General features: G+C 44.3%; 3 protein-coding genes and 1 long non-coding RNA gene across 5 annotated transcripts in view; 1 reads left to right on the forward strand and 3 right to left on the reverse strand.

Annotated features, from left to right (window-relative positions):
- Window positions 1-301: 301 nt before the first annotated feature.
- Window positions 302-6,075, reverse strand: LOC128502697 (cytochrome P450 2H1-like). Its single transcript, XM_053472586.1, has 9 exons — window positions 5,885-6,075; window positions 4,694-4,850; window positions 3,041-3,190; window positions 2,649-2,809; window positions 2,374-2,550; window positions 2,117-2,258; window positions 1,599-1,786; window positions 794-935; window positions 302-711 (listed from the first exon to the last, which is right to left on the reverse strand). The coding sequence occupies exons 1-9, from the start codon at window positions 6,062-6,064 to the stop codon at window positions 530-532; spliced, it is 1,479 nt and encodes a 492-aa protein (XP_053328561.1). The 5' UTR covers window positions 6,065-6,075; the 3' UTR covers window positions 302-529.
- A 423-nt stretch (window positions 6,076-6,498) lies between these two features.
- LOC128502719 (uncharacterized) overlaps window positions 6,499-21,948 on the forward strand; it is a 46,064-nt gene continuing 30,614 nt past the window's right edge. The window contains exon 1 of the long non-coding RNA XR_008355160.1: window positions 6,499-6,599. This is a non-coding gene — a long non-coding RNA (uncharacterized LOC128502719). The remainder of the gene's footprint in view (window positions 6,600-21,948) is intronic.
- On the reverse strand, window positions 7,648-12,735 carry LOC128502690 (cytochrome P450 2G1-like). Of its 2 annotated transcripts, XM_053472573.1 has the most exons (9): window positions 12,499-12,728; window positions 10,436-10,598; window positions 9,754-9,903; window positions 9,453-9,613; window positions 9,137-9,313; window positions 8,903-9,044; window positions 8,588-8,775; window positions 8,048-8,189; window positions 7,648-7,968 (listed from the first exon to the last, which is right to left on the reverse strand). In XM_053472573.1, the coding sequence occupies exons 1-9, from the start codon at window positions 12,676-12,678 to the stop codon at window positions 7,784-7,786; spliced, it is 1,488 nt and encodes a 495-aa protein (XP_053328548.1). In that variant the 5' UTR covers window positions 12,679-12,728; the 3' UTR covers window positions 7,648-7,783. The 2 variants fall into 2 exon arrangements, with proteins under 2 accessions (XP_053328548.1, XP_053328549.1); XM_053472574.1 differs by lacking the exon at window positions 8,048-8,189 and having other exon boundaries at window positions 12,499-12,735.
- On the reverse strand, window positions 14,782-20,958 carry LOC128502705 (cytochrome P450 2A11-like). The gene is made up of 9 exons (XM_053472596.1): window positions 20,776-20,958; window positions 20,508-20,670; window positions 18,942-19,094; window positions 17,930-18,090; window positions 17,674-17,850; window positions 16,531-16,672; window positions 15,791-15,978; window positions 15,287-15,428; window positions 14,782-14,986 (listed from the first exon to the last, which is right to left on the reverse strand). The coding sequence occupies exons 1-9, from the start codon at window positions 20,956-20,958 to the stop codon at window positions 14,805-14,807; spliced, it is 1,491 nt and encodes a 496-aa protein (XP_053328571.1). The 3' UTR covers window positions 14,782-14,804.

Genomic DNA, 21,948 nt, shown 5'->3' on the forward strand with positions numbered 1-21,948 from the left:
ATGGATTTTGGTACTAGATATTCGTAAGATCCGGTTAAAAAAAAAAAAAGTATTTATTATTTCATTATTATAAAACGGTTATAAATTTCTCCAGGTCGTTGTGCAGCTAAACAATTCTCTCTATATTTTTAAGTGTAATTATTATTTACTGTTATAGATATAGCGCCACCATATTCCACAGCGTCGCACAAATAAACAGCTTATTATATGTGTTCTAGAATCTAAGCATCTAATCCGTAATTTAATGGATCCATCGGTTAGGGGCCGAGGCCCGTTTATATAATTCCTTCAATTTATGTAATTTTTTTTAAGGAATACAATTTAAAACTTTACTTTTCACATTTATAAATATTTAAAATAAACCAAAGCTTAGGAGTTTCGTCAAATTGCTTTATATCAGTGTAAAAACATTTTTTTTTAATAAAATTGTTACATTTATTTAAAACACTTTGAGGTTCTAGGTTTCTGTTTAATAACTTTTCTTCCAGTAGAGAAGTAACTTGCGCCATGTTTAGCGTGTTTAGCGTGTTTAGCGCGGTACGGCGTACATCTGATACGGCCGAGGTCTTGAAGAATTGGTGTTCGGCTCCGGGGTGATTTCAAGGTCTTTTGTGTCCGCGGCGGGCTTCAGAGTGAATTTTTGTAAGATGGCCGTGAGGAAGAGGAAGAGCTCCATGCGAACCAGGCCTTCGCCGATACACATCCGCTTCCCTAAAGAGAGAGAGAGCGGAGAGATGAGCGGCGAATGAATGAAGCAATGAATGGGCATTATTCACTAATCCGGTGTTATTACCCGCAGCAAAGGGCAGGAAGGCGTCATTCTTTTTAAACCGTCCGTTCTCGTCCAGGAAGTGCCCGGGATCAAACTGTTCAGGGTTTTTAAAGTGTTCTGGGTCCTTTAGGGCAGAGGTCAGCACCGGCATCAGCATAGTGCCCTAAACGGTAAAAAAAAAACTAGGTCAGTCCCTCCTAGGGCCACCAGGCACTAATGACAGCGACATGTTTAAGGGCCGGCCCCTCCTAGGGCCACCGGGTACTAATGACAGCGACATGTTTAAGGGCCGGCCCCTCCTAGGGCCACCGGGTACTAATGACAGCGACATGTTTAAGGGCCGGCCCCTCATAGGGCCACTAGGTACTAATCACAATGACATGTTTAAGTCTGGCCCCTCCTAGGGCCACCAGGTACTAATGACAGTGACATGTGTAAGGGCCGGCCCCTCCTAGGACCACCATGTATCAAGTGACTTGTATAAAGGTGACAAGTCTTTATTACCCCAGTTGTAGTTTTTGCCCCATAGTAAAATGTTTTCAGTCATTTGTAGGAGTTTTTGCTCTGTTATCTGATCCCTGATCTACTAAACAACTCCCCCGACTCCTTATACTGTGAGGAACAATAGAATGGCTCAGTCTTAATCAACCAGATGGACTCTCTGATTAATGAACGTCTATGGCGTAAGGATGTCATTAACATCGCCATAAAGCATCAGCTCAGTGTGGTGTCTGAGCCGGGAAAATCATATACTTTGGTAACTTTTTTAACTGATATATTTGTTATTATGCTTTAATTTTTCTATTTCTCCAAAGCGGATGGTGACCTTGGGGATGTGATATCCTCTGAAGGTCGTGTCTCTGCTGGCTGCGCGCGGCACTCCTTCAGGGGTAACATCAGCAAATCTCTGAATCTCGTGGATCACAGCGTCTGTATAGGGCATTTTACTCCGATCCTCCACCGATGGACAGCGATCTTGGCCGATGACTTGGTCAATCTCCTCGTGGACCTTCTCTGAAGACGATATAAGGATTAAAACATACGGCATGAAAAGTAAACTTATTCATTTCCTCCCATCACGGAAAATACTTTACATAAGGTTTCATCACAAAGATACAGCACATTTTCAGTTTCTATAGCAACAACCTATCAATGCCTGCGTCATGTGACAATTAAACATTCCCTGAAAAATGAAATCATTGTTCAATGAGACAAAATTTAAAATAGTAATTTCTGGGCAGGGTTTGGGAATTCGACACGGCGAGGAAGGATGCTTCTAATGCTGAAATTTATGCAAAAAATTCTAAAATCACTAATGAAATTCCCCTCACTCGGCGCAGATACCTTGTATCTCTGGATACTTCATCAGAATCAGGAGGCCATATCTCAAAGTCATGCTCGTGGTCTCCGTCCCACCAAAGAAGAAATCCACGATCGTTCCCAATAAATTGTCAATTTCAAATTCAGTGTTGGGATTATTTTTTTCCTGGAAAAATAAGTATTTAGAATTTTGTTTAAAAAAAAAAACCCCAACTAATTCTTTCCAAAAACATGATGGTCCTGACGGTGGAATATTTTTACCCCCCCCCCTGCGCGTTCACCTCGTCCATCCGAATGAGGAAGCAGTCTATGAAGTCCCGGGGGCAGTTTGCCTCCAGCGTCTCTCGGTGAGACTTCACCATATCCCTGGCGAACCGTTTCAGTTTTTCTGCGTTTTGTATGATTTTCTGGTGCGGACCGGGGAGGCGTCTGAGGGCGTACGGGAACATCTGGACCAGCTGTCAGAAACATGTCAACGGAGGTGAGAAGAAAGATACGTATTCGGCCCCCGTCATAGAATCTGGGGAAGTTAATTAACGAGGACCCAGAAAGTCACCTGGCCGGAAAGGGTGCTGAACTGGGCAGCAAATTCTCTTAAATACCCCAGGAGGCTTTTAAAATCCTTGTCGTCGTAGTCAAATCTTTCACCGAAGGCCACGGAGCAGATGACGTTAGAGACGGCCTGGCCCAGGAGATATTGTGGGTTGAATGGAGTGTCTGAAATGAGAATAAGAGACAGAAAGAAACAGATCAGATCAGAACACCAAGAAGCTCCTGGCACCAGTAAGGAAACCGGTAGATTTGGAGAGGTCTTTATGTATGGCTTGGCCAGCTATGGATCGTCGTCCAGTTGAGAAACATTTATATGCTATATGTACACTGTGTATATATATTTATATAATGTTCCAGCTACTAATCACATAGGAAGTAATTTGTGTTCTAAAGAACCTTTGTTCCTTCTAAATTCCTCCGCCAGGCATCGGGCTTCCTCCTGGATTCGCTCCTCGATGCTTCTCCTGCCCATCCCGAAGTTCCTCAGGGTCGTGAGGGAGAATCGGCGCAGCGCCTTCCACTTCTCCCCGTTGCTCCTGAAGAGCCCTGAAAAAAATATAAAGCCGTGCAGTAACCTCGTGTTTCAGGTTCAGCTCGGCGCGTTTTCCTTCCGCCGGCTCCGCTCCGTACGATGAGCTGGGGCGTCTCCCAATACGCGGTGGGCGTCCGTTCTCCCCTAACGTTCTGATCAGGGCCGGCCGAAGACTTAACGCCGCCTGGGGCTTTTTAAACTTCGCCGACGCCATAATCTACAATCCCCCCCGGTACTTACCTTTAAACAGTCCTGCGGCGAGTCTCCCTGCTCTGCCACGGTGCCGGCTTGTAATGCTGAGCGCCGGAAATTGACGTCACTTCCGGCGCTCTGCATTACGAGCCGGCACCGGGACCGAACAGGGAGACTCGCCGCAGAGGAGAGAGAGAGAGAGGGGCGCCGAGCGGGTAAGCGAAAACCACTCGGTGCCCCTCTCTCTCTCCTCCGCTTCAAAAAAAAAGTGCTTGGGGCGGCAAAGTGCCGCCCCTTCTAAAGTGCCGCCTGGGGCAATTGCCCCAGTCTGCCCCATTATAGGGCCGGCCCTGGTTCTGATCCAAATGCTGTCCATGGCATTCGTGACAAAGAAACAAGTCTGGTAACTCTTCCCAGCTGAAGGTCCTGATATATTTCTACGTGAGACTGGCTGGACCATCTCCACCTATCGCACATCGATCCCCCAGGTAAACTAATATGGGGGTTACTCAACCAGACCGAAACCAAATATCTAAACGGGAAAATTGGTGCTAAATGAACAGAAGTGGGAAATGCTAAGATAAGTGGAAGTCCCATGGACCCCCCCCCAGCACTGTATACAGTAACAAACCCTCAATAAACTCCCTTTATTGGGAGACACCATTGTTGTCAGTCATGTGATATATTTGCTTTATGGCAATTCTAATGAAGTCCGTCGCTCCATAGACTTTCATTAGTCAGAGAGTCCGACTGGGTGATTAAGACTGAGCCGTTCAATTGTTCCTCACACACCGTATGATAAGGAGTCGGGGGTTTGTCAAGTAGTTTGGGATCAGATAACAGAGCGAGAACAAATGGCTGAAAACGTCTTATATTATGGGGCAAAAACTACAACTGGGGTAAAAAGAAAACAACACAATTTTTGTGAAAATGCATTTTTGATCTGATGCGAAAGTTTTAAAAAAAAAATGCCTTAAGGCTGCATGGAATAGACATTTATTTAGAATTTCCACACTTCTGGTGGCTGATGCACGTTCACGGTTCATTCCGGCAGAATAATCCGGTTCCTTTGTGTCGTTGGCTCCCCGGCGCGTTTCAGGGATATCGGGGAGGGGGGGTTTGAGTTGTATTTTAGAGACGTGTGTCTGCTAATCCTTTGCACCGCGTGTGTCTCTAGCTGCTGGTACCGACTCAGAGAAGGTCCCCTTCTCCAGTACCAAGACTCTCCCCCCAATTAATCATCAACCTGACCGCGGCGTAAACCCAAGAACCTCGGCCAGTAAAGTTTGTTTTTGAAATGAATATTGTTTTTTTTCCATTCTTACCGTAATCTTTAAACAGCATATAAATCACCTTATTGATCCCTCTGTCGACAAACGCGTCGTTCGAAAGAGCTTCCTTCACTGCGTCGTACCCGACAAATACCACGGCGCGTTGGCCGCCCAGGTGGAGAGAGTACACCGGGCCGTACGTTTTGCTCAACTACGGAGATAAACGGAGACTTCACTCAGAGTCTGTCCTTTTCCGGAACCCTCACCCCGGTGGGACAATCCACAATCCAGCAGGGGGAGCCAGGAGAGGGGTCAGCCCGGGGCAGGGGAGTAAATGTGACCTCGGCTCGGGTGAAATAGTGAATGAGAGGTAATTTGTGTAGAATGTGGCGCTCCTGAGAAATCCGGCTGTTAGCCTCGGAGCCGATACATCTACCGATATAACTGTAACTGCGGGTCATTCTTAGTGCATTCTCTGTTATATTAAAGCTGCAGTTCCACCTACTGCGCGGAATTTAACACTAACAAAGCGCAGCGTGAGAAACATCTTCCCCACTGCTGAATCCCCAAAACCCTTCCCAGAAATAATTCTGTAAAATTTGGCCCCTCGCTTATAAATTTTTGTGGGGAACACTTTATTATCATGTGACACAAAACCAGGTTATACACTGATAGGTTATTGCCATAGACACGGAAAATAAATCTGGTTTAGATTTATTTGAGGAAGTAATAAATTGACTTATTTTTTACAAAAAATGTTTGTTTTTCTTTTCTCAGTGGAACGCCGCTTTTAATATAATTTTCTCTCTAGTTCCCTTAATCTAATAAACCCGAAATCCAATAAAAAAAATCTGTTTCAAAACATTGTGACTCGAAACAAAATCCTTCTGTCAATGAATACGATCGTTATTTAAACGTTCCAAGTTTGGCCCCTGAAATATTGCTGTTTTTTAATTTATTTTCAGATTGCGCTTTCTTTTGTGCATCTGATAATCCCTCAATAAAAAGTCAAATAATTAAAGGTGATTAATTGGTTAAAAATGGAAAAGTGGACAAAACTAAAAAAATATGCATTGTTATGTTTTTGGGTGCAAATTAAGTTAATCGGACCCTTTTTCTATCGCAGCTGCAGAATGTACCGTTCACCTAAGACCCCTTTTCCCCCCAATGGGTTAATAACATTCATTGCGTGTAATCTGGATGCTGTAACCGTTACATATAATGGAACATTCTATCTATTCTCACCTTAACCAGGTCCCGAGGTATTTCTGTGGCTGAAACCTGCATCATATTCCCCAGCAGGGGCAGTGGGGTCGGTCCTGGGGGCAGGTTTCCCGGCTTCTTTTTGCCCCTCCGTGCGATCAGGTAGAGCAGGGCGGTGATACAGGAGACCAGGAGAAACGTCCCGACCAGTCCCAGCGCCATCGTGAGAACAAACCGCTTTCTGCGGATCTTTCCTTATAAACAATCCAGCGAATTGGCGACACTCCAAAGTAAACCGTAACAGATCGCTGGCCAGCGTGTGGTCAGACGCCCCCTACAGGCAGCACAACGCCATAACTAACAAAAAATGTTTTATTTCACTAATCATCTCATCGATGGTGAACCAAAAAATGTATATTCACTAAACAATCATCTCATCGAAAATGTATATTCTGTGCAGAAGGTACGCAGATGGCGTTTCTTTAATTGTGTGTTCTTGTTGTTTATTCCAGGGAGAAATGTTAGAACAAGAGGCCATAATCTAGATCTAAAGGTTTTACTGAGAGGGTAGTGGATTGGTGGAATAGCCTCCCAGCAGAAGTGGTAGAGGGTAATACAGTGAGGGGATTAAACATGCATGGGATAGGCATACGGCTCCTGAATCTAAGACGAGACCAACGACTGATTAAGGTTTGAGTCTTTACAGCAGGAGAAACGGGCGACTAGACGGGGCCGCCGGGGGCCGATCTGCCGGCAGGTTCTGGATTTCTATGGTCTCGTTAAATGATTTCATATTTCATACAAATAATAGGTCGTTGCTTCGGTTACACTGCACAGCGGAGCGCTTATAATGTATTATTTGCGTTATTATATACACAAAATACACAGAATTCTGTATAAAGTAACTTTCTGCGATCAACACGAAGACGGTCGGATCATTTGGTATTTAGCACTTTGCACGAGACCCGGCCGAGTTTTGCCCCGATACGTTTGTCCCGTAAGAATTAGTAGCAGTAGCTGCAGTTTTATTATCAGGAATGTTTATTACTCGAGGAGCGATTCAGATTAATGATTGAGTCCTCGTTAATATTAACTTTCGTATCAAGGCTAGAAGTTCAATTCATGGATTCTTGTTTTTTTTGCACCAAAATACATTAATTGAAGGCTAAAAATATAGTGTAATTAATAACATTGCTACCGAAGGTTGTGTCTGCGATGGCTTCTCTCTTTACCATTTTGTAGTTGATGTGTTAATAGAAACCCAGATCGGCCCCTCTCGGCCCCCGTCTAGTCTGCCGTTTCTCCTGCTGTAAAGACTCAAACCTTAATCAGTCGTTGGTCTCGTCTTAGATTCAGGAGCCGTATGTCTATCCCATGCATGTTTAATCCCCTCACTGTATTACCCTCTACCACCTCTGCTGGGAGGCTCTTTCTTATGACTTTATGCCGCACATCTGGCAAAGTTGAAGTCTTTGAACACCGGTGCCGGGCTCTAGGGTCATTTCAATGTCTGCGTGCCCAGAGAAGTCGGTAAATTTATATGGTAGAAAGTATAGTAATAAACAATCGTGGGTAGAGTGGGCAACTTTGTCTTGTTTCTTTATGTAAAAGGAATATTTGTTCAGTTTTAGTAATTTTTTTTTTAACCTTTTGATCATTGTTAATATTCTTTTGGTTTTGGTTCATAAAGTAATAATGCACACAATAATAAATATCTCAATATAATGCAGCAGGAGTCAGAAGACGCCTAAAGATGGCTTGTCATGGAATGGATTTTATTATCATCAAAGAAATAGACAAAATCCTTAACAGTCTAAAAGTATTTAATGTTTATGAAGGACCCTCATTAGACAATCACCTCCACATCTACCAAGGAGAACAAACTGCTTCATAATGTGTCTCTGAGGAGGAACGTAACGGTTTACTAAGCATGTACCAGAGTCACACGCGCGGCACGGCGTACATCTGGTAGAGACGTGGCCTTGAAGCATTGGTGTTCGGCTCTGGGGTGATCTCGATGTCTTCTGTCTTCACTGTTGGCTTCAGGGCGAACTTCTGTAAGATGGCGGTGAAGAAGAGGAAGAGCTCCATACGAGCCAGCCCTTCCCCCGCGCACATTCGTTTACCTGGAGAGGAAGACAAAAAGGTCGATAACCCAACGATCCGCATGACACTGAATATTAATGACTGATACAAAGTTCTCACCTGCAGAGAATGGCAGGAAGGCATCGTTTTTTTTAAATTGTCCGTCCTCATCCAGAAAGTGACCGGGATCAAACTGTTCGGGGTTTTTAAAGTACTTGGGGTCCTTTAAAACGGAGGTCAGGACTGGGGAAACCCAAGTTCCCTGAAATAAAAAAAAAATGGTATGGTCAGTCCCTCCTTGCAGCCATCAGGTACCAATGACAGTGAAATGTGTAAGGGCCGGTCCCTCCTAGAGCCACCGGGTACCAATGACAGTGACATGTTTAAGGGCCGGCCCCTCCTAGGGCCACCGGGTTCTAATGACAGTGACATGTTTAAGGGCCGGTCCCTCCTAGAGCCACCGGGTACTAATGACAGTGACATGTTTAAGGGCCGGTTCCTCCTAGGGCCACCGGTTTCTAATGACAGTGACATGTTTAAGGGCCTGTCCCTCCTAGAGCCACCGGGTACCAATGACAGTGACATGTTTAAGGGCCGGCCCCTCCTAGGGCCACCGGGTACTAATGACACCTTTTTGTTTATCTATGTTATCTCATAGACCTTGGGGATGTGATATCCTCTGAAGGTCGTGTCTCTGCTGGCCTCGCGGGGTATTCCAGCGGGGAGGATGTCAGCAAATCTCTGAATCTCGTGGACCACGGCGTCCGTGTAGGGCATTTTGCTCCGATCCTTCACTGACGGACAGCGATTCTGGCCTATGACATTATCAATCTCCTCCTGGATCTTCTCTGAGGACAACATGAAGAGAAAACATCTGCTGAGCTAAATCCAAAACGAGGCCTGAGATGAGGCCGTTAGATAATGATGTCGATGGGGAGATAAGTTGCCTAAGCTGTTACCGCTCAGTATTGTTACCTTGTATCTCTGGATATTTCAAAAGAATCAGGAATGCATATCTCAGGGTCAGGCTGGTGGTCTCCGTCCCACCAAAAAACAGATCTCTTATCGTTCCCAGTAGGTTGTCTTCGTGGAATTCTGTGTTGGGATTATTTTTGTCCTACGATATGGATGGAACATTTTGTTAGAGGTCATTTCTCTGTTTGCCAAAGCAAACATTTGATACTTTTTTTTTTTTTTAGCGGACGCTACCTCCTCCATCCTGATGAGGAAGCAGTCTATGAGGTCCCGCGGACAGCTTGCATCCAGCGTCTCTCGGTGGGTCTTCACCGCGTCCGCCACAAACTCTTCGATCTTTGCGAAATTCACAAACAATTTCTGATGAGGTCCAGGAATCCGGCAGAGAACACCTGGGAACATCTGAAGTAACTGCAACAGAATTGCATGGATGGAATATCAGAGGGGGGAGGGGGCGCGATCTCAGAATTCTGTACCTTTTCCACATTTTCGCATTTGATATATTTCTATCCATGGACACAAAAAGGGTTGAAACATCCTGAATATTCACCTGACCAGAGAGGGAATTCAGCTGTTGGACGATCCCTCTGATGTAGCTCAGAAGGCTCTTAAAATGCGTGTCTTCGTAGGCAAACCTCTCGCCAAACACGACGGAGCAGATGATGTTGGAGACGGCCTGTTCCAGCAGGTTAATCGGGTCGAACGGACTCTCTGTGGGGGGGAATGCAGAGATAATAAGATAATTATGGAAGCCATGATCACTCATTCCGAGCTTCTTCTCACAGATATGATTATTGGATCTGGACACAACGTTGACCGGAACCCATAGACTGTGGATTCTCTCGACCAACCTTTGTTCTTCGCAAATTCCTCCGCAAGACATCGCGCCTCTTCCTGGATTCGCTCCTCGAGGCTCTGTTTCCCCATCCCGAAATCCCGCAAGGTCATCAGAGTGAACCTTCGCATCGCTTTCCACCTTCCTCCGTTGCTCGTGAGAATCCCTTTGAAAACATATAATAATGGACGATCTGTAGGGTTCCGATGATAACAGTAAATGGGGGGGGGCAGAATTCATCAGTTGGCGGCCCATCGACTCTTGCCCCATGAATTTTTGGGACACGGGTCTACTTTCCAGGATCGGCACACTAAATAATCCCATGTAATAATATATATTGGACACCTTCTTATATGGATCCAATGGGAGCAGAGATCTCAACTTCCTGCTCTCGGGACCTGCATGATTATTCCTCCCCGTTCGGTTATCTCTCCCCTTTTGTTAAGTTGCTGATTGTTACTCATTGGTCCAGGCAGCCTTTGTAAGGGTCCGTAAAGGAAATGGGAGAGCGTTTTGGGGCAGGAAATTGATCAGCTAATGCTGGATCTGCCACAGGCCGCCACCGGTCTCAGCTTCAACGAGGTGGATTTTTGAACCGAATATCTTGGCAACTCATTAAAAGCTGTGATGGTTCCCCTTTTCATTTTTGGCATTATCCAGATACCATAATCCAAAATTACTATTTTTTATGAACTCACCGCTATTTTTGAAAAACTGATCGGTCACAGTCATGTTGCCGCGGTCGTTAAACACATCGCCGTGATCCACGAGAGCTTCTTTCACAGCGTCGTAACCGATCAGCACCACCACATCATGTCCCATAAAGCGGAGCGTGTACACGGGTCCGTATGTCTGGCTGAGCTGCATACAAAAAAGGGGTAAAGTCACACGATCTGAAGAAGAGACCTCTGAGGTCCCAGCGCAAAGACAGAAAAAGAACCTTGTTAGAGAGCTTTATAGATGAGATTCTCGCTCTAATGGTCTGCAGATTCCAAAAGACACAAAGTATCCTGACTCCGGTTACATCAAAGGACAGACAATGTATCCAGGTACAGAAGAAAGGGGGCATGCAGTTAAAGGATGGCGAAACGCGTCGGACGACCCCTCGTCTCTTCGTTCCCATTGCTCCTGGTTCTAAAGGACGGCTGCCGGGGGGGTTACTTTAGGATCTTGTTTTCCGGTTCTCTCTCATCACAGATACATTGTCTGTCCTCTGATGTCGCCGGAGTCCGGATGCTTTGTGTCTTTGGCAGACCCTTAGAGCGAGAATCTCATCTATAAATCTGTCTGAACCCCCAGCGCTGAAAACGGTAAATCCAATACAAAATTATTTTAGGAAGGTTTTTTTTTTTTTTTCACCAAACACAGAGCGTTCATTTTTGGTGTTTTTTTTTATTATTTTTTTTCTGGTACATCTATAAAATATAAAGTATTTTTTTTCTGATGCGCCGCAAAAAAATTCAAAAAGGTATTATTTCTTTTTAGCTCTTTACTCTCCTTTCACTTCATAAACCTGTTTTTCCAAAAAGTAGATAAAAGTATTTGTACTTTGCGTGAGCCGCGTTCCGTTATTCACATTATAACAGAGTTCTTCTGATTAGCGCCCCCTATCACCCCTTTTCATTTATTACTATCATTCATTGGTTGGCTTTTACGTTTTATGAATGGCCGCGTCCCATAGGCTGAGCTGAGGACTCATTGGCTTCTCCCGAGACGCTTCAAACTGTTACATTTGTAGCAAGCAGCTCAATTCATTCACTTTGGTTCAATTGGGAAGTAATATTTTCTTAGGAAAAAGGCCAGAAATATTTCAGATCGTTATTAGCTAATTATAGTGAGGGATAAAACAAAATGACTCGTAAAACACAATAAAATTGTTTAACCCTTTCAATGTTGCTACGTATTAAACAATTATAATATATTAAAACCATGCTACGCACGCGTAAAGTTCACGAATCAGTGAAATTATACTTACATTTTCGATTTGAATTTTTTGCATAGTTACTGATGTATTGGAGGCGCTTACTATATTTTTTAAGTGACTTTACGCAATTAGTGATTTATTTTTTTTTAATTTGGCCCCCCGGGAGTTGCGTAGTCGTGACATAACATGCAATCTGATTTTTTTTCTTAAAAAGGTCTGGTTTTCATAAAATTGAGCTCAGAATGTGGGTGCGTCTTATGAGTGTCACTCCGCACTTATTATTATTATTATTATTATAATTATTATCAAATTGCTATAATAAAAGTCAATATAAATGATATTGCAGGTTTATTTTTCCCTTTGAAATACGGTATATATGATTTCACTGTGATTATTACGATATAAAATGTGTGATGAAATCATCCTGACTAATAATCCGGCATTTTGTGTCTTTGGAATTTGGAGTCTTTGGTTGGCGTTGATACTTTGTGTCAGGCCGATATATACAAGGATAGGAAGTAACACAATCCTTAAATACCCACAATGGGAATAGAGAGAGACGGGTGGTGTACGGGGTTAATTTAAAGTGATAATCCGTAGGAAATGTGAGCTCTTCATACCGATGGGAATAGCGGAGGCAGGAAAATGGGAGCAGAAAAACGTGTAAACAAGTTACGACAGTTGATATTGTGACATAAAATCCCTCGCCCAGTTGGGGATTTTGTTCTTGAAGTCGCTTTTATTATTAATACAAATGCTGATAAACGTAACGTTTTGGGATTGAGGCGCCATCTGTATCACCCCAATGCCCCCGGATTACACTCGTACCCCCCTCACCTTAACCAGCTGTCGGGGGACTTCTGTGAGGCTGATCTGTAGAATATGCCCCAGCAGGGGCAGTGGGGTGGGTCCTGGGGGCAGGTTTCCCGGCTTCTTTTTGCCCCTCCATGCGATCAGGTAAAGCAGGGCAGTGATACAGGAGACCAGGAGAAACGTCCCGACCAGTCCCAGCGCCATCGGAGCCGCACACAATTCTGACTGCTTTTCGACTTCTGTAACGAGCTGTGAAGTTTAATAAAATTACAGAAGAGCCGCTGTGCAGCCGGGGCGCGCATGTCTCACGCCTGGAGCGGGAGCTCCCTCTACTGGGGATCGGGGGAACTAAAAAACAATTCAAAGAAAATCCTGACAATGCGGCTCTCACTGGATGCCAAACCGGCTCGAAATGGGGAAGAATGGACTGATTATAAACAAAGGGCTCTGCGGGCCTTCACTTCCCCGGGGAGGATCAGATGCCGGGAGACGCCAATCTCCGGCGCCAAGAGACTTCATTCCTCGTAACCAGAATCTGCTGCAACAATCAGTGCCTGCGTTTCTGACCAAAAAACATGAAGAATGCAGAATTTCACATCTTTAGAGAATGATTTCTGGGCGGGACTTGGAATGCTGCGATAAGTAAATTCCGCAGAGGAGGTGGAACTGCAGCTTTAAATCTGTAACCTGTAATAAATGCCCCTTCCTTAGGTCATGTCTTAGTACTATTTGTTTTTAAATAAAAAATATATTTTTATGCACATTAATACTAATCTGCTGCTTTGCTCTCGTCGGGCTATCTGATGGAATATTAAGGTTTGTAACAATGTTAACCCTTTGTTTACTCTCCTCTTTTATCGCAGACAAAGGGGGTATTTATCGATAAACCTCAGTAAGGGTTAAAAGCTTTCACCTCATGCATGGAATCACCCAGCTGGCTACAGAAAGCGGGTTTAGAAAAGAAAACCACTGGAGCTTTAATCTAAATATTAGGAAATGGCGTGGTGACGGCGCGTGCCGGCAGAAACGGAAATAATAATTCCCGGAAAAATGGAAATGCAGCAAGGAAAGTGATAACGGAACTTGATAACGATTCTCCAGACTGTCTTCGAGCCGGCCGGGGGCCGACATCTGAACACCGCGGTCACCCGCAGTCCTCGTAACGACACTTTTCAGCTCGTCGCCTCCGTCAGGATGGGTATAAATAATACAATTGCTTATAAAGCCCCCAAACCTGATTCCAGCGCCAGAAATCAATGTTTTCTGGATACTTTTTCTTTCTTAGGCTCAAAGCATTCGCAGGGATCGGTGATCCGTCGGCAACGTCGCTGTATTTATTATCAGACAGGACTTTTCTGTATCGGCTTCCAAAGGCTGCTCGATAAAGAACATTTCACCCCAAACCTCAATAATTCATTTTTTCTTTTATCTCATAAATCATTAACTCGCCGTTCAGCTGCTCGTCATAACATCGGCCGTAAACTTTATTAGAAACAGAGAAATATACAATCTGACAAAATATATCAGCCCGGTTTTTCATTAATCAGTCGTTGCTCTCGTCTTAGATTCGGGAGCCGTATGTCTATCCCAAAGCCAAGTGGCCCCATCAGCCCCCCCACAGTAACTAACATACACATTAGCACTCATATTTATACACACACTCACACTAACACACTGCTACACACTCACATTCACACACACACACTCATTTCAACACATACACACGTACACATGCACACTTATGCTGACGCACACTGCCTCTAACACACTAACACACTAATACACTCATACATTTACATGTACACTTACACACATACACTCATGCTAATGCACACTGCCTCTAACACACACATACACACTCATGCTAACATATAAACAGTTATACTTACAATAAATAAATTCACCCAAAGTGATAGAAAAAGAAAGATTTATACTTAAACGTAAAATGAAGATTCGTTTAACCCAGGAACATGTATACGTAAAAGACAAAAAAATTACACAGAAATATTGCAAAGTAATTTAAATACAGACCCCGGTATAAAACTCACGTATGGGTGAGCAGCGCAGGCACAGGGAGACCCACGTGGGACCAACAGATGAAAGACTTGGCAGTTTCAAAACGTTGGCATGATCCCCAAGGGGAGAGATAACTTAATGGGGAGGAATAATAAACAGAAGAGATGACTCTTCCCATAGACCAACAGGTAGTTTACAGAAGACTTTGCAAAGCGCTATGTGAAGTTGGTCATTCGCAGACAATACTTGGAATCAAAATATTTTGCACGCATAACTGTTGCACATAAAATGACCAGACTCGCGGGGCAGGAGCGTTAACGCGGAATAAAGGCCATTTTGTAAGGTTTTGGGAAGCTCCCCAGCCCGGTCACCTGCGGTGTTACGTCCACCTCCTCAATCGCTCCAGGAGATTTAAAGCTGAAGTTTTGTAGGATGGTGACGAGGAAGAGGAAGAGCTCCATTCTGACCAGCGCCTCCCCCAGGCAGATCCGCTTCCCTGAAAATATATGGAGGACCGATGGAGTTATCAGTAGAAACCACGAGAAGAGGACGGCGGCGGGAGGTGCGAAGGAGAGATCTCTCATACCAGCTGCTCCTGGACACCAAATACCGGTACTAACACAACGAGCGTGGGGTGAAATATAAAGAGGACAAGATAGAAACTCCATTGGTTTGGCCGGGTAGAGCGAGACGAGGTGAATTGGTGGTCACCGTGGCTCCGAACATACAGTATGACACCCGCTGTCACGCGCTCAGAGATCTCCAGTCACCCCAAAGACTCCGTGGGGTTACCTACCTGCAGCCAGGGGCATGAAGGCGTCATTCTTTACAAATTGCCCATTTCTGTCCAGGAAATTTTGAGGGTTGAATTCTGTTGGGTACGGGAAGCAGTCGGGGTCTTTCAGCGCCGTGGTGAGCATCGGAAAAATATTAGTGTCCTGAAAAACAATCATACGGGAAAAAGCTGGAGTGCGAGGTAACGATGTCATGGCAACCGGCCCATTCTGTGACGGCGCTGAGACTCTGGGGTGTATTCAAGTGGCCCCTGCATTTGACCAATGGCTTGCATTCTTAGTGAATAGACCCGCCCCTGAAAAGGTCTACACAGCATGCACAACATATCAACCTTTGCACATGCGCAGTGGCTTCTCATCATTAACCCTTAATGACCCAGGAAATAAAACGAGAGCAGCCCAGAGATGGATGGCCCCCGTTCCCGACCCAACGTCTTCCTTGTTCAACGTCAAGCAGGAGAGCCGCCATATAGTGATCGTATCATGGAGATTGCGCGGTGACCCACCTTGGGAATGGCGTATCCATGAAATTCGACGTCTTTAGTTGTTTTCCGAGGTAAACCAAACGGGACGAGATCCACGAACCTCTGTATTTCGTGGATCACGGCCTCGGTGTACGGCATGCGGCTCCTGTCTTGTAAATTTGGGCTGCGGTTTCTGCCAATAACTCGGTCGATTTCTTTGTGGACCTCGTCTGATCGGAAGAGAGTAACGGAACGCGAGGTGAAAAGACCGGTGGGGGGAAAACTGGGAACTAGTAACGTTTGGATACCGCGGATGGATTGCCCCGTATTTATCAGAGGATCGGTCAATTATTTTGTTACCCCGTTTGTAGCCCTTTACAGGACAAAGACCTTCAACAATAAAGTACCGGGACCAGCAAACCCGGGACAGACTCTGCCTATTGGACGATCCTTGGCCCGGCTCAGCACAGCCTCCATAGCCTGCGTTAGAAGGCGATGCCCACCATGAAGAAACAGAGCTGGATTATGACATCATACCCCGACGCAAGGCAGGGGCGGCTTTTAAAGCCATGAAGACACCAGTGGCAGAGAGGTCGGCCGGTGTCCCACATCAGGCCGACAGCATTGCGAGAGGTAAACACAGACGTGGACAGATAGCGGCCAATGTATGGGAACATTTTACAAGAATACGGAGGGACTTTGGCTGTCTGTATAGAACGCTCTGGTGTTAGGAGCTTTTGCTGGTCGGAAAGTAGAGGTTTTGGGGCGTTTTGATTAATTACCGACGACATGAGGATATTTCAGCAGAATCAGGAGAGCGTATGTGAGGGTCGTGCTCATGGTCTCCACCCCAGCGAAGAAGATCTGCAGCGTGCTAAACACCAGGTTCCTCAGGGTAAATTCAGTCTTCGGATCCTTCTTCTCCTATTATAGAGGATTTAAAAAAAAAGATATTCTTCAGACGATGAACATAACCCTCCTTATAACCCATTCCGTTTCTCCATAAAACCCCTATAACTAGGGTGACCACATTTCCAAGTTCGCTCGGGACTGGCGAAAACATATTTGCCGGCCCATTTTCAGTATTTACGCAATCACTGGCTACATAAAAAGGTCATAATTTTTCATATGTTAAATATCTCTTTTTTATTGTTTCCGCAATAAAAAACTGCAAAACATGTTTCCTAACGTATAACTAAAAGATATATTAGATGTAAATTGCCAACCTTTGTCCCAAGAAACAGCTTATCCGTGCTTAACTTGTCCCCTTACAGCTTATCTGTGCCAACCTTGTCCCCTAACAGCTTCCCAGTGCCAACCTTAACCCACAAACAGCTTCCCAGTGCCAACCTTGTCCCACAAACAGCTTCCCAGTGCCAACCTTGTCCTACAAACAGCTTTCCAGTGCCAACCTTAACCCACAAGCAGCTTCCTAGTGCCATCCTTGTCCCACAAACAGCTTCCCAGTGCCATCCTTGTGCCACATACAGCATCCCAGTGCCAAACTGGTCCCCTAACAGCTTCCCAGTGTCAACTGTCCCCAGTTGAAAATAAAAGCCACTTTATGGAAAACAGGTTGTGTCCTTGCATTTTATTTGAACTACACCACCATCCCTCTTTTATTAAAAAATATGCAGCCTTTCACGCTAGTTTTGCGGCTTCCGTTGCGGTGCCAGCGTCGCCCACACAGATTATTGAGTGAGCGGGCTCAATTCTTTTTCAGACGGAGGTAACTGAAAACAAATGGAGTCAGCCCACTCAATAATTTTCATTGTAAAGCAAGAGAGAGCATTGTCCCGGAATGAGGCGGGATATGAAGTCCCATTGCGGGACTGTCCAGGGCAAAATGGAACAGGTGGTCACCCCTACCTATAACGCACCCCTTCTGTTAACCATATAACCCACCTATGACTCCATATAATTACCTTCTCCATTCTTATGAGGAAAGTGTCCACGTAATCCCTTGGATTACTGGGATCCAGAGTCTTTTGATTCTGTTTCACTCTGTCCTCGACATAAAGCAGGAGTTTTTCCATGTTGTGAAATATATGCTGGTGGTGACCAGGAACGTGCCTCATGACCCTCGGGAACATGTCATACAACTGGGGAGAAATTAGTTTGAGGCTGAGATCTCTCCTTGTTTGTCGCTCCTCGTCCTGTTATCTCGACCCTCTCCCTTACCTGTCCCCAGGGCGAGCTCACAGTCAGAAGCGTTTGGTACATGATGTCTAACACGTTGAGAAGCTCTTCATCATCATACTCGTGGCGATTTCCAAACATCAAGGAGAAGATAACGTTGCCCGGAGCCTTGTTTATACACGTCCGGGGGTCCAAGAACGTTTCTGAAACAAATCAAATTCACCCAAAAACATTTTAGACACAGGAAAGAGAGACATTTACTAAATATTTATAATAAGCAACATCGTATTGATTGGTTTCAATAGGAGCGCTTTCCCGCTACTGATTAGTGGCATAAAAATGGGACCACGGAGGGGTTATTGTGCTGCAGCTTCTTCTAAAATTAAGCAACTTAATATGCGTTCTGACCGGTTGAAGAATGCATATTAATGAACTGTAATAAACATCCTTCGCCGTCAGGCTATGTGGGACACTGGAGTCTTCTATTCTATCTGCTTCCTTCATTGTTCCATCTTATGGATTTTGGGATTTGTTCATCATGTTTGGTTATAAAGGGTTCACGCAACTGGAAAAGCTTAAAGGCGCTGGACTCAGCAAACGCAAAGAGCATAAAGAGCCAACTTACGCTCAAACCGAGCCAAGTGTCCTCAAGTTTCATCATTGCGAGCCTCACGATGAGTTGGTGTCCACTATGTGAAGTCATCAGTCAAGATTGTGGCCCAGTTAGGTTCTGTTGAGTTTAATAAAGTTCTGGGCCAAACGACCACCTTCTAACGAGGCGACTAAATGACTTTTATTGGCCAAATTGGTCCCTCAACAATTTACATAAACATAGCTGAATGTATGAGCTGGTGCCTTGGATTACAGTGCAACTTGACTTTGGACTCTGTTGTGTTTGGTGTGAAATATTTAAATACATGAATTGGCCGTACAAACTCATCCTTTAGTGAATTGGCCCCTCTGTGCCTCTTACAGTTTGTTGTTTTTTTTTGTGGACAGGGATCTTTGCTTTACTCCTAACACGTGGTTCTGGAACCATCTATAGGTTCTTCACCTTTGGTTTTCTTCAGCTCGGCCACCAGACAAGCCGCTTCCTCCTGAATCCGGTCCTCGATGCTCCTCTTACCCATTCCGAAACCCCGCAAGGTGGCGAGAGAGAAACGCCGGAGCTCCCTCCACCGGTGCATGTCGCTGGTAAAAGCAATTCCTGGTGGTTGAAGGAGAAAATGTTTGAGATGGATCTTTGTAGGCTGAGTAGATGTTGTGTTTGTGTCCAAAGGTGCCTTCTTGTAACGCTCCCAAAAAACATTGATGTTGCCAAAATATCGTTCCCATCTTGTTGACTGCATTAGTCTGGGCTGCTCCCCGATCACATGATCGTTATGGAAGCCCAAACAATAAACCGCCTATTTCAGCCAAGAATGAAAAACTGATAATTCTCACAGGAACGATAAACTGCCCCAAATTCTATTCTCTCCGCTCAGAGATTAGGCAACATGATATTGTGTGTGTGTGTGTGTATGTATGTACGTATGTGTATGTATGTGTATGTATGTGTGTATGTATGTGTGTGTATGTGTGGATGTGTGTGTATGTATGTGTGGGTTGGTGTATTGGTGTTAATGTACGTGTATAATTATGTATATAAATTATATAGTGTATGGAAGCAGGAAAGTTGTATCAGCAGCTCATACCAACCATTCCATTTTGTGTTACAATGTATATAATAATTAATAACAGTTAAGTAAGTTAATAGTTAAAGAGCTGCGGCATTATATCAATTGTGAGAAGCAAAAAAAAGTGTAAACGCAACTATAAACGTTTTCGAGAACCCAAGATTTGGGGAGGACACCGGGGCCCGACTGTTTTATCTTTTTTTGACCAGGTGAATCCTGCCGCTGCCTCACATTAAGGTAAAATACCCCCTCGACCTGGTACAACCCACCAGGCTTTTGCCCCGTTTGCCAGCCTGGGTGGGAATCACAGAATATACAGATTTTGGAACTGGAAACACCAGTTTGGGTCCGCGGTTTGGTTAACTGGGATAATATAACCAAAATATAGAAAAATATATAGAAAAAGTAAGCTTTTGGGGTGGAACATTTCCCGAGAGACCTCTGAAGCCCCGACAGCGCATGTTCTTTTATTTTTCTATGTTGGTCCAAAAAAAATCGACTTCAGCTAAAGACGCCGTGGCCAAAATAGGGAGCGGTTCTACCAGTGCACTGATCTGATTTACAGAAAAAATGGAAACAATTATATACATTGACAAGAAATGATATCACATGATTTATTAATTATTACGTGTATTATTATTTTATTTATTTGGTTTTATTATTTCACTCATTTATTTTATTATATCTTTTATTAAATGTATAAATGTTTAGTTAATATTTAATGTTTAATAAATGTAATATTTAATGTTTATTAAATATATAAATGTTTATTATATCTTTTATTAAATGTATAGAGTATTTGATCATCGACCTCTTTCGTGTTCAAAACCTAGAAGAGAATTAGCATACATCGTCATATTGTAGCAATAACCTACTTCTAGTGCTGCTAAAATCTAACTGATTTTGGGGGATATTAAGCTTTTATTGGGTCCGGAATCACTCACCGTAGTTCTGGTAAGAAGAATCAAATGTTGGAATATCCCCCCGAGCCAAGAAGTCGTCTGCTCGATCCACAAGGACTTCTTTCACCGTCTTGTATCCGGACATGACAACCACCGGCCGCGGCCCCATGTATATCGTATACACGTCCCCGTACTTCTCTCTGAGCTGTCGGAGAACGGGAGGAAAATCGGGTCAGAGTGTAGACCGGTCCGACTCATGATTTATAAAGTCGTAAAGTCTTGACCGATCTCATCCTCGATGAAGACCTACCTCCTGGAGGGTTTTTAGCAAATCCCCTTTCCTTAATTGTAAATAATTCCCCAGTAGCGGAAGGGGTTTAGGTCCTGGAGGAAGGTTCCCGCTTTTCCCCAAAATCATCTTTAGACTGAAAATCAAGATAAGACAAGAGAGGCAGAGAGACAGCAGCAGAGAGACATCTTCAGACACAAACATGTTGAGATGGCGCTGATAGACCTGGTGCTTTCTCTGTGTTTTTTTTAAAAAATTAAATCCTGTTTTGGCTGCAATTCAGAGAATTTTCGAGCGCGAAGGTGGAGTCTGAAAACCGCCGGCGGTCGATAACGATAAACATTTTGCAATCACATTCTTATGAAATTTACTTTCTGCACAAGATGTGCTTCAGTGATTTCTGTCCCTTAATTAAATATATATAGAATTTTATTTGAATCAGGGTTATGGGTACATTTTTTTTATATATATATATATGTGTAAAAAGTGTGTAAAAATTATAATAAAAATCATAATTTCCACGTATCCATTAGAGAGTCTGACACCAAAGAGATGACCCAAACAGCATTAGACCGGCGTGACGAGTCACGTTTTGGTGGGATTGAGTCAGGCGCTCTCGAGTTGGACGTTGCCAGTCTCGCTACGTCTGCGCAGAAGCTTTTCCTGGGGTTTAAAGGAGAAAATGTTTGACGTTGTAAGCTTAAGAGAACTTTCGAAGCCAAAGATTCCGTTGATCCCGTGTCATGTGTTTGTGCGCTAGCTTCATTTGAATGTTCCCAGATAGTTGTTATTACTGCCGTTTGCACAGACTGTCTAAATATGCCATGCCGGATATTAAAAATACAATCCGCGAAGAAATGATTTATTAAAAAAATAATATCTGTCTGGACCAGGAGCTTTGTTTGCTTTTCAATAGACTGATTTCCTCGAGTGCAGCATTGCCGGCTTCCTGCTGACTGATCGTTTGTAATGGCTGCAGGCGTGAGCGCCGGTACGCCGTTACATAAAGAATGTCCGATCGCCCGATCTCTTCTGTGTGATGCCATCGCCGACATCAGCCAGAAGATCATAGGCGGACAGGATATCTCCCGCAGGGTCTGTCCCCCGCTACCTGATCACATGCATTGAGATGACCAACAGTATGCTGATCCCAGTAAGATCAATGCAGGGGGTGGATCAGAGGGAACAATGTTT

The sequence above is a fragment of the Spea bombifrons genome, chromosome 8 (genome assembly GCF_027358695.1).
Source record: "Spea bombifrons isolate aSpeBom1 chromosome 8, aSpeBom1.2.pri, whole genome shotgun sequence".
Classification (NCBI taxonomy): Eukaryota; Metazoa; Chordata; class Amphibia; order Anura; family Pelobatidae; genus Spea; species Spea bombifrons.

Excerpts from the sequence above, each read along its gene's own strand:
- LOC128502705 (XM_053472596.1), bottom strand. The coding sequence starts at position 20,958 with ATGTTTGTGTCTGAAGATGTCTCTCTGCTGCTGTCTCTCTGCCTCTCT. Across the intron at positions 17,851-17,929 it reads TGAGCTCGCCCTGGGGACAG|TTGTATGACATGTTCCCGAG; the intron begins GTAAGGGAGAGG and ends ATTTCTCCCCAG. Across the intron at positions 15,429-15,790 it reads ATGGATACGCCATTCCCAAG|GACACTAATATTTTTCCGAT; the intron begins GTGGGTCACCGC and ends ATTGTTTTTCAG.
- LOC128502697 (XM_053472586.1), bottom strand. The coding sequence starts at position 6,064 with ATGGCGCTGGGACTGGTCGGGACGTTTCTCCTGGTCTCCTGTATCACC. Across the intron at positions 4,851-5,884 it reads TACCTCGGGACCTGGTTAAG|TTGAGCAAAACGTACGGCCC; the intron begins GTGAGAATAGAT and ends TTATCTCCGTAG. Across the intron at positions 712-793 it reads CTTCCTGCCCTTTGCTGCGG|GGAAGCGGATGTGTATCGGC; the intron begins GTAATAACACCG and ends CTCTCTCTTTAG.
- LOC128502690 (XM_053472573.1), bottom strand. The coding sequence starts at position 12,678 with ATGGCGCTGGGACTGGTCGGGACGTTTCTCCTGGTCTCCTGTATCACT. Across the intron at positions 8,776-8,902 it reads GAAATATCCAGAGATACAAG|AGAAGATCCAGGAGGAGATT; the intron begins GTAACAATACTG and ends TGTTGTCCTCAG. Across the intron at positions 8,190-8,587 it reads GAGGATATCACATCCCCAAG|GGAACTTGGGTTTCCCCAGT; the intron begins GTCTATGAGATA and ends TTTTTATTTCAG.